This window comes from Spea bombifrons, chromosome 9 (genome assembly GCF_027358695.1).
Source record: "Spea bombifrons isolate aSpeBom1 chromosome 9, aSpeBom1.2.pri, whole genome shotgun sequence".
In the NCBI taxonomy this organism is placed as follows: domain Eukaryota; kingdom Metazoa; phylum Chordata; class Amphibia; order Anura; family Pelobatidae; genus Spea; species Spea bombifrons.
The window spans coordinates 31,012,871-31,024,242 of NC_071095.1; the positions used below are offsets into that span (position 1 = coordinate 31,012,871).

At 38.7% G+C, this 11,372-nt stretch overlaps 1 protein-coding gene across 1 annotated transcript; it reads right to left on the reverse strand.

Annotated features, from left to right (window-relative positions):
• Positions 1 to 1,887: 1,887 nt before the first annotated feature.
• CHST14 (carbohydrate sulfotransferase 14) lies at positions 1,888 to 3,357 on the reverse strand. Its single transcript, XM_053475174.1, has one exon. The coding sequence runs from the start codon at positions 3,058 to 3,060 to the stop codon at positions 1,927 to 1,929; it is 1,134 nt and encodes a 377-aa protein (XP_053331149.1). The 5' UTR covers positions 3,061 to 3,357; the 3' UTR covers positions 1,888 to 1,926.
• Positions 3,358 to 11,372: the final 8,015 nt, after the last annotated feature.

The following is an 11,372-nucleotide window of genomic DNA, read 5'->3' on the forward strand; positions in this document are numbered from 1 at the left end:
GAACCGGACATCACTACTTCCGACCTGGATTGGTTGCGGTCCAGGTAAGAAGGGCCCTTTCTAAACAATTTTGATCCGGTACTAAGAGACAAAGGCCCCGTGCTGCAAACCCTGTTAGTTGCGTCTATGCTATAAAGCCCACTCCTACATACTCTTTCATTAGTTCAATTGTTCAGCTGGTTGAGAACAATGAGCCATTGCATTGTTTGCCACAAGTGGTATAATTAGGTGTCTAGTAGATTGGGCTAAGACAACACAGGCAGAATACATACAGACCTGACCATCTGGAAAACTGGGGAAACGCATAGTGGGCCTGTGAAAGTGGCTGCGTATCCAGCCTGCAGCCACTGGCATACCATTTAACGGCTGCCAAGGTCCCTTTTCTCCTGTGAAAGGCTCACATACAGATGGCTGAAAACATATAATGCAGAAACTGGAACTATTTTGTTTAAACTGCTTTTAATGTACTACTTGTAATAAAAGGAATTTGCTGGGAGTAATGTAAAGATTTTTTTTAAAAAAACCGTCAATAATGTAATTTTTGCCTAGTGGATTTCCTTCATTCGCTGTTTTAAGTAAAACATCCTTCTTTTAACTTCAGGAATGGTTGCTCGCCTGCCAGCAAGACAGCTTGACAAGATGCACTGCATTCACAGGCATTGAGGGTGCTCCCAACGATGTTTTCCTTGTTGAAAGAGATTTGAACGCACTTGGCTTCCATCCAGCACGATAGCACTGTAGGCTAATGTGCCGTCACAGGGGCAAAGTCAATCAGCACTGCTAAGTATTGGTGGCTAGGAAAAAATGACACAAATATCACCAGTACCACCATACCTGGGAATGCTTCGGGTGGAGTTCTGTTTCCTCGGATTTGTGGGTGCAGGACACCTGTGCACATGCATGGAAACCATGTCCTGGAGATTTTTGGCTGCTTAAAGCCACAGTAGAGGATGAAAGTTGCAGCTGCAAAGCTGCAGCTTTTACCCTAGGTTCAATGCAAATCAAAGCACACTATTACAAGATAAAGTTTATTTTATGGCTATCCATGTGACAATTACAAGATTCTGTACACAGTTTCTTTTTTTTTTATGTCTATTTTTTACATTTTTTGATACATACTCCCTCTAAGGTCATGATGTATAAATGCGTCTGACCCCACTAGGAGCCCCATTCCGACAGCCTGGAGCTCATTCTTTTAAAACTCTGTTACTGTGTATTAGATATAATTAGATATAATGCCCGTGTCACTTTCTATTGTCTGAACTTGGTTAGAACTGTAAAGACCTTTCTGGATGGAAATTTGGCATTGTTATTTAAATAAACTAAATATTATCTTGCAAGAAAATGCACCATTTTGCATATTATTTGTCTTGGATTACTTTATTAAAGCATAGAATATTTTAACGTGCTTTAACTTTTAAGCACTGGAACAACTCCTTAATTACAACAACCTCCTGGCAAAAAATGATCTAGTTATCAAGACACACACACATAGAAAATTAATCTCCAGTTCATGTAATAAAAACAATTAAAAAAAAAGTTGTAAAATTCTGCTTCTGGGCAAAAAAAAAAAAAAATCAAAGCTGCAGAAGAACTGGCTCTTGGAATTCTTTGGTGTCAAACTACTTTGGGTTTTTGCCTTTTAAAGCAATGAAAGGAATACTAACCAAAGGGCTTTAAACAAGTATAGACCTGCCCTGAAGATCTGCCAAGTTTTATATTTTGTTTTTTTAAAATGGCTTCTGGGCAAAATACAAAATTCAATGCAGTTATTCTACAAAACCAGTCACATAGAAATACACTGTATGAAGGAAAAGTACAAAATTACAATATATATATATATATATTTGCAATTACTTTAAACATCGGTCATATTAGAAAAATAGAAAAGGATATCAAGGTGAATGGATAATATAAATGACATCATCACTGCCTACAACTTTCACTGGTGATATTTGGTAAGGAATAAGCAAAGAGGGAGAAATCCAGTATGTACTTCGGTAGAAGCTCTTTGATTAACCCCTTAGGGGTATTACACAGGAAATAATTCAGGGTCTCTTTGGTGACTGGTTTGTACCAAGCTTGTCTCTCGGGGAATCGTACAGAAGACGGGGCGTTCACGTTATCCAGAACATAGTTGGCGTCCTCCTGGAGCCTCTCGTGAGTGCCGATGAAGTCGTAGCTGACCGCGCACGGTTGGCACAGGTTGTACATCGGCATCCAGTGCTCGTTCATCCGGTCCGCATCTTCATCCAACAAGTAGCGGAGAAACTCGGAGAAGGTGACGTCATCCCCCGCTGAGTCGCGGCCGTGCTTCCGGTACCTCTTAACTATTTCCACCCCGTACCTCTGCTGGTATTCCTTCATTTCTCCGAACTTATTTCTGTAAGCTGACAGCAGCCGCTCCATGGGGTCCCTGACAAACATGAACTTAAAGTAGTGTTTCAGGCGGTACTTGATCTCCTCCGCGCTGAGATCTGACAGGAACACCAAGTCATTCTTGTGGTCCATCTTCACCTTCACGTCTACGCTTTCCAGAGACCCATCCAAGACCTTGAGCACCCGCTTCCAGTTCGAACAGGCCACCTTGGGCACGTAGCAGTAAAGGAACCGGTACTTGTCGTTGACGAGTATATGTTTGAGGACCGTCTTTCGCTGCAGAACAGGCAGTTCCCACACCGTGTGGGGCATGTTCTTCTGCCCGCAGATGCCACTCATTGTCCGGTTTCTTATGTCCTGCAGAATCTGCTGTTCCACGTCATCCTCACTGAACTCGCTGGTTAGAGATCTGCTGTGTGGGCGCCATGCATGATCACCCATAGGTGGGGGGGTTTTCACTTCTGCCAGGATGCCCTTCTCTATCATAAGAAGCAGACCGCTAGACGCTACAATCACCCCAAACATCAGCATCGAGGGCAGAAGTGTGCTGTTGCCCCTGCTACCGCGAGACAGCGGGTGAGACGCAATCCGCCGGAGATCAGCAGCAGCACCCCCACTGTGTGGCCCAGCAGCCCCCATTTGAAATCCTACCGGCATTTGGTACAGAGGGCGAGGAAACATGACGTGAAAATCAATCACTGCTGTAAATCCAACAGGAACTGGTAGCAAATAGACATTCTCTTACCCCGGATTATCCGCGGAGTCGGGTCATCTTTATAAACGCCAGCAGAGCAGTTAATTCGGAGCCTCACTTCCCCCTCCGATACAGAACAGGAAGAAGACACCGGAGTTCAAAGAGAAGTCATAAAGCGAAAGTCCAGACTCGCTGCAAAAACTTTCCCCTGACAGGATTCCTCCATCACAAGAAACGAGACCCCAGGAATGTCTGGAGAATTGACTGGCTCGGATGTAATCCAGATTCTGATTGGACAAACAAGGGAGGCGTTTGATTGGTTCTTTAAATCCTTTTAGTGACCGGGGTCCGCGTCTCCCGCCCGTCTCTGTGAGGGATAACGGAATACTAGTTTTCTGTTAACCCATTTTCTGTCTTACCCCCAAAACCATACATACACAATAAAACACGAATGACAAAATAACTAATTTTGTAGCATACGCATTGCATGTTAACTACCGTAACAAAATGTATCGCTTTAGCTAAAGGTACTTTAAGTTGCAATGCCCGAAGTTGTGTTCGTGGCATAATGGTGTGTGTACATGGATTTTCCAGGGGAGTAGGAAAATGTGACAGAAGTATTGTTTTCTAACTAATGAAAAAAAACTGTGTGAATAAAATATACAATTCTATGCGTATATACACTATGCAATCACCACACGCAGCGATCTTTCATCGTGTGTAAAAATGCTTCACAAACACACAGAAGCACTACAGTCTACTGCACCACAGTAGTGTCGGATGTGATCTTGACAGCTGTTTAAATAGCAATCCCTATGTAGATTAGTAGACAGTTGTGTCTTTGAGGTGTGTTACTTTGAGTGCGTCTGACAGATGTTTGTTCAGGAGCGTGCTGAGACATATGGCTATGGATACAGTAGAATAGCTTGATTGTATTAAAGTGAAGTGATCACTTGCCTGTTACCTGTTGAAGTGACTCATTTCATAAACACCAAACAGGATGGTTTGTATTCGCATTTCCATACATGAAAGTTACAGTATCTAGTGTAACCGTTAATGATTTAATTGCTTGAAACACAAATGCCATTTGTAGTTGAAGCAACAAATCCGACGATGTAAACACCAAACCCGTTTCTAACTTTGTAAGACAGAAATCAAAGAAAAACCTCCCCCCCCCTCATTATGGAAGCCGTGCTCCACATCTGAAATCTGGGCCAGACTGATCCACCCGGGTTCCTCGGTATCATCTGCAAAAAGACATTTTGTAATATACACAGTAAATATATTAAGTATGGGTCCCGGTACCTTCATTTGATTATACACCATTAACTACAGCCTTCTGTCTCCTGTCGTTCAGCCTCTGCCTAATGAATTCAAATATTTTAACCCCTTAGTGACTGTAAATATGGAATTCAGATGAACACCATTTTGTATTAAATATACATCGTGTTATAGACCCGTTTGCCCGTGTAGACAAGTTTTTGTTATTGATTTCTTTCTCATCCTTGGGTAACAAGATAACATGTTTTCTACTCTGGTGTAAAAAAAACTTTTGACCTTATTCTATAGTTGATGTAGATTAGTTGTACCCACTATATGTTACGTGTTACATTTTTCTTTGTCAATGGTATTGTAGCAGCCTCCCTGAAACAGTATTTAAACCCGCTTGCAACAATGAATAAATTGAGAAGTGACTGAGAACTGACACTTTGTGTGCGTCTGAATAATTTACTTCTCCTAGATATCTGCTCTTGCTACTCTGAAGGTTCTGCAGATTTACTCACGAGCTGGCGGTAGGCTTTCGGCTCAAGAGAGGTGTCCCCCCATAAGAGGAGGGGTTAAACATCTTCAGAGACAATTGACATGCCAGGCGCGACACGGAAAAACAATGGGTCCATAGTTTGCTAAGTGTTCCCTGCTACGTTTTTGGTGGTACTACCACTTCCAATCTTCTTGAAGTATTCCCATTAATAGCGGCTGGTTAAATACATTTTTTTTTTCAAACTCTTAATGATTTTGGTATGTATTCCATTGGGTCTTGCGGATTTATTGGTTTTTACTTTTGAGAGTTCAAATAGAATTTCTTCTTCTGTAAACACGTCTCTCTAGTTCTCTTTTGTACCTGAGCTCCCCCCTTAACTCAGCTATCATTTGCATTAAAGCACATGCGATGGTTGGAGCATCCCTTAATTCTTTGTAACTTGTATACATTGTTTTAAAGCAATGAACAGATGTGGGACATTGACGGAGGACTAATGGCAAGCTCATTAAACTCAAGCTTGCCCTGGTGCTCTTGTACACAGGGCTCAGAGCAGCCAAAACTCAAAAGTAGAGATGATGGGGAGAGGCAGTGAATCCATCAGGGGTGAGGTGTTAAAGCTAATATTTTTATATTTATTTGTGTTGGAGCCACTATGAGGATACAAGAGTAAATATGTAGGGGCAAGATAAGTCAATAATTACACAGTGCTTCAGGAGGTGCAATTGTAAACACATGTGGTGTCTGTATGTAAGAGTGATGCATGGAAATGTATTATTTATAATGTTAAAGAAAGTTAACAAATGCACAGGTATGCATCCACAATCAAGCATACCAACTATTTTAGGTGCTGCACTACAGCTTCAAAGGTGAGGTTCCTGCAAACTGGGTAGGAGTTGTTGGCACTGAAGTATACAGACCACAAGAATGTGTGTATGTTGTCCACAATACACGATGAGTATGGTGGCATGCGTTACAGGGGGAAAACGTCACCAAGCCAAAAGTGCATAGCGGATTGCAACAAGCACATGGGTGGTGTTGACTTCTCTGACCAATGCCGGAAACCATATTTGGTTAACCAAAAAGCCAAAATTTGGAATTGGAAATACCCCTTCCTTGAGGTCAAGCAGGCATCCAAACGTTTATTTAAAAAAAAAAAAACCTCCTAACCCTGCACTTCTGTAGCCTGAAGATATTGCCAGACTCTGGGAAACACTTCCAAGGGTGAATTCCACCAACTGCCTCCCAAAATAAGCAACAGAGACAAAAGGAGGTCTGCTGCAAGAAAAGGCAGTAGGATGGACAGTGGTTTTTACCGCCCCTCTTGCCAATCTCTGCCAGGTCTGTGTACCGACAGCTGCTTCCAAATCTACCGCTGCAAGTGGACGTTTAGAAAGCATACATTTTAAACGTTTTAAAGCTTGTTTTATAATTAAGTTGAGTCTTCGGTTTTAGATGGGGTCCTCCTTTCCTGGTGGGTAGTTTAGGGATAATGTTTTCAATGTCTTATAATAAAAAACAAAAAACCAAAACAAATAAAAGTTTTTTTAATAAGTCTACTTTTCAAAAATACATACTATTGCAGGTCTAAAAATGAGATGTACCTTTATTATTGTATGTAATCTGTGCAAACAATCCTAATAAACATGTAAAGGTTGTAAAAAAAAAAAAAAAGTTTTTTCCCCAAATATTTTCATTATTTTAATGTTTCATTATTCATACTAAATGTTGGACTTTACATCTCAAAATTTTAATGAAAGAAAGTTTTATCTGCTCTTGGTTTTTTTCCAATATATAACTTGTGTGGGGGGCACAAAAAAAATAAAAAAAAGGAGATTCTCCGTGAAGAAGAGGTTTGGTTTTACTATATCACTTACAAAGCATCAACATATCTCTAGTATAAAACAATTTAATAGGGTGACAGGCAGTAAAACATTACGTGAAATGAAGGTCCAGAGGGCCTCTCAATCTAAAGGAGAGATTGGCTACATACACGTGAGACAAGGATGGAAGGGGATGAGTGAAATGCAGTATGGCGAAAATGATTCACCTTTTTCTGGCAAGTGACCTTTAGTCTTCAAATGAGAATTAATGGCAGCTTTAAAGGGTACCTAAAAGATATAGTAAATCGAAGGAGGCAGACACTACTTACATAAGCAAAGGAGCATTTTTTGAAAGTACGAGCGACAATTTAAAAACATTAAGAGACATGGCTCAAGGACAGGTAAACGAAAACAGGCAATAAGATATTTCTCAGCAATAGCCGATATTTACACAATAGCAGCATTTATAAAAGCAATGAGGGTATAGCTGTGCAAAGTATGAGGGTTTGGGATTAAATCTCCTCTCTTCTCATATGGTCCTCAAACACATGGACGATCCTAAGGATTTTCTTGCTGAACCAGATGCCGCTCAAGGTGGGGACAGTTAAGAGCTTGGCTAGGAGTTCAGACAGGGCAAGTAGCTGGGTAATTTCCTCGGACTAGTAAACCTGAACCATATTTTCCAGGCCTAATTAGAGCTATGCAGCTAAGAACTGCATTAAGGAATATGTACAGTATTTGTATCTACCAAGCAATGATTTGATATCGGAGACAATAAAATGCACAAAACCATTATATTCTAAATCAATACAATTTTTCAAATTTATTATCTTTTAAAGAATGACTTCTAATATATATATATATATTTTCACATAAGATTATAGGGAATGTTTTGTCCATTCCATCTGTAAACATTGAAATACAGATCTGGGAGACCACATAAGGAAGAGGAAAAAAAAAAAGTGCATTTTTACAAAATCATGGACTAAAATGGATGTTACATGTATTTAGTATTCCCCAGTTTTATGTAAAAAGGACAGCATTGTCAATCATTTTAAATGCTTGTAATGTCATCAATTAAGAGAATTTTAATAAAAACAGAAACAGATTTAAAGACCAACAACATGCTGTTTTAGGTGCAGCCACAGGAGACGGTTGCCACTGACATAATAAATGTACATCTGATTATGTGTACATTCTGCACTGAAAACCTGACAGTATTTACCTTTAGCAACCAGGACAAATAACATAAGGGATAGATAGTGCAATGGAATGTACCACACACCGTCAGCGTATAGAGGCGGTAATTGTAAATTGACATTGCTTGATGACCCTCCGCTCAAAATCTACACAATAGATATCAAAATACATACTGCCGCAAACTATTTCAGCAAAATCAACCTGGTTGAAGGAAAAGAAAAAAAGACACGTGGAGGAAAAGGCTCCGGTATAAACCCTATAAACGGCTCTGTTCACTCGACTTACTTGTGTGGGGATTAGGTTTTTATCTCATGGTGAACGGATGATTTCAGGAATAATAATCTTCAAAGGTTTAATTTTTAAAAAAGGGGGGGGATCTCTTGTATATACATAACATAGGATCTATTCTCTTGTTGGTGATTTTAGCAATCTAATACAATGTTCTTTGCGTAAAAAAAAAAAAAAAGGTCTACATTTCGTATCTTTAAAAGACACTCATGGTTCAGCATCTATACAATTTATCAAGTTACCAACAGATGCGATTTTCTTCAGCACACTTGTATACGACAGCTTATTATAGGATTTAAATTATCAAAATGCAGATTTAATGCATACCACAAAAACAAAACTGGATATGCCATTTAACTAAACATGATAAAAGGCTATTTTACAAGCATGGTGATCAATAATTGCATGGCACGGAGTTCTTTTTTTTCCCATGCAAATCTGTAAATTCTTTACCAGGGGCAGCCATAATCCCTTTAAAAAAGAAAAACCACAATCATCTAAGAAAACTTTTGAGTGGCCGGCTCCTGGTGTTATGGAGATCGATACAAATGCTGCAACTGTACTTCCTCTAGTGGCCAAGTTCAGTACTGCATCCAGTACCACTGGTTTTGCCATCAGTCGTCTGTAAAACAGACTATAAAAACCAGTGTCAGCTATACCACTTTATGCGAGAGCTAGAAAGTGGAACCACACAATACAATAAGCATTGCTCAAAGCAGTGTGGTGTAATGCAATGTCTGCCGATTAACGTGGATGATAATCTTAAAAACACATTACTCAATTTATTTTACTTAAATGAAACAAAAGCGAAAAAAAAAAGTATATAAGCATTTAGAAGATGGAGTAAAAAAAAAAAAAAAAAAAACTTATTATGAAAACACCTGCTCTTAGAAGAGTAAAATATTCACTAGACCTAAATGCTGGGATCTCACCAGTTACACAGGGACAGTTCATGTTTTGCATTTGACCTAAGTCAGCCATTCATAATGCTAATTAAATTTGTGACTCGCTTAAAACAATCCCCAGGAATGAGACCCCACAAACTGAATATGACACCTCACAAAAATTCAGTTTACAAAGAAAAGTCCTATTCAATGTATTAAATTAATACCCCCCCCACACACACACACACCTCCTTCAGACATAGCAATGTAGGTCTCAGAGCAAATGGGAAAATATTATTTTATATCAATATAAATTATTATTATTATACTCAAAGGTAACTACAACTACAAGTTTGTTAACACTGTACAGAATGAAGAGAATTAAGGTAGAACCAAAAGTTCAACATAACAATTATAAAATAAACTTTGGATAAGATAATCTCCAGCTCTAACCTAATTATTTCCTCTTGATATGTGCCAATATAATTGCCTTATATACAACATGGCTTAGGTACAAGACAAATGTTTTGTCTTCTATGGTGAAAGATAGACAGACTTGTTTGTGAGACTTGGCTCATCCGACATGCCTTCAAAAGGAAGACAGTAGGCCGATAGGGAAATACACCCTAAACATTTAATCAGCCTCTCAGTTTAGGTTCTGGAAACAGAGCTGTTCCTATGGAAGATCGGTACCAGCTGTGAATATAGTACTGCAAAAGTTCAATTCAAAGTGATTGTGTCTGACACCGTGAGATCAGAGTTCCACATTTTACCTGAGAATTAAAATGAGAGTATAGAGTTTCATTGGAAGGCCAGAATACTTTGTGAGAAGAAGACATCACCCATTAACCTGCCAGAAAAGGGAACCATTAAAACAGATTTCTTATACTGCTTGGGTGTTAAACTGTTCGGCACCTGGTTATTGAAACCATACAGTAATCCAAATGTATTAATAAGCCAACATCAGCTAAAGCTGCATTCAAAACAAAGTTGGTTTTTTTTTTGTTGCCCTCGAGGATGATTTGAAAACAGAACACAGAAAGCCATTCAAATGTTTTCACAATCAGCATGAGACTCCATGTGACAAGCAAAAAAATGATAAATTTAATATAAGCATTTGACTATTTGATAAAAACAAACTTAAAATGAATGCATTTTGTTGTAAACATCTGAAACAGCAATATCTGGTCTTGGACATTCGGAAGCAAACAGTCAACAGAAGCTCTGCTAACATTATACAAAATGCTAAGACTACTTATCTGACAGCACAGCTAGAGCTCTACTCGTACACTGAAAGATGGTCCTACACTTTTTGTCAGGATCTAATTTAATAACAGTACCAGAACCATTTTAATTGAGCATGCAAATTAAACAAACAGCTTTACACCATGCTTCCACAAGTGCTGGGGAAAGATGGCTTCACCCATAATGATGTATTAAGAAGACGAAACAGTTGCCAACCTTGTTTCCTTAAAAAAAAAAAAAAAAAAAAGTCCGATGCTGTGCCCTCTTTGGTATGAACACAGAAATGCCAGAGCAAACATGATGTTTTACATTTGGAGAAAGCATAATTGTTGCCTTTAATATAAACAAAAAAAACCCCCACTTTAAAGTTTGTCTTTTTTTTCTTTTAAAGAACTGAAAATCCTAACTTAAATTTGTGATTACAGCAGTCAAAATATGAATACAGTGTGTTGCTTCAATACCTGAATTAGTGCAAGCTACAAAGTTAATCTACTAGGTTTTTATTCTATCAAATACCTTTGATTTTTATATAATGTCCTTTGGTTGTTTTTTTGTTTGTTTTGTTTTTTTTTTTTTTTATTTATTTTTACCGATTTTTTGTTTTTTCTTAAGATTAGATTTTTCCCAACCGAAAATAAACCAACATACATTTAGATTTTGTACATATAAGGCAAGTGGCAATTAGGTCGAGCAATCAGGTAGCAACATTTTAAGAATACAAGCTTGTCATTGGTCACTTTGGTGGCAGAGGATATGGGCAGTTAATGGAAGTAAGACATTCAATGACAAATTACCAAATTTGATATTAACTAGACATAAGATATTTTGTTGTACAACAAAACAAGCCCAAACTAACAAAATAGACTTTATTTTACCCTGAAGAGGGCACATTTGCTGTTACCTTACCACCTCTATACAACGGAGTGTGGATGGTTACCCGGTAGTATACAGTTTGTCTGAATACAGTACGATTTGAAGTACTTTTCCTTCCACGCTGTTAGTGGTCTAGAATACACTGCTTGGAAATGCACGTCCGACCTCCTGGTAGCCAAGAAGAAGACTACCGATCAACGACAATACTCTCATTAAAATGATTCGGG

Bases quoted from the DNA above. Each gene is read 5' to 3' on its own strand.
- CHST14 (XM_053475174.1), bottom strand. From the start codon at position 3,060: ATGTTTCCTCGCCCTCTGTACCAAATGCCGGTAGGATTTCAAATGGGG.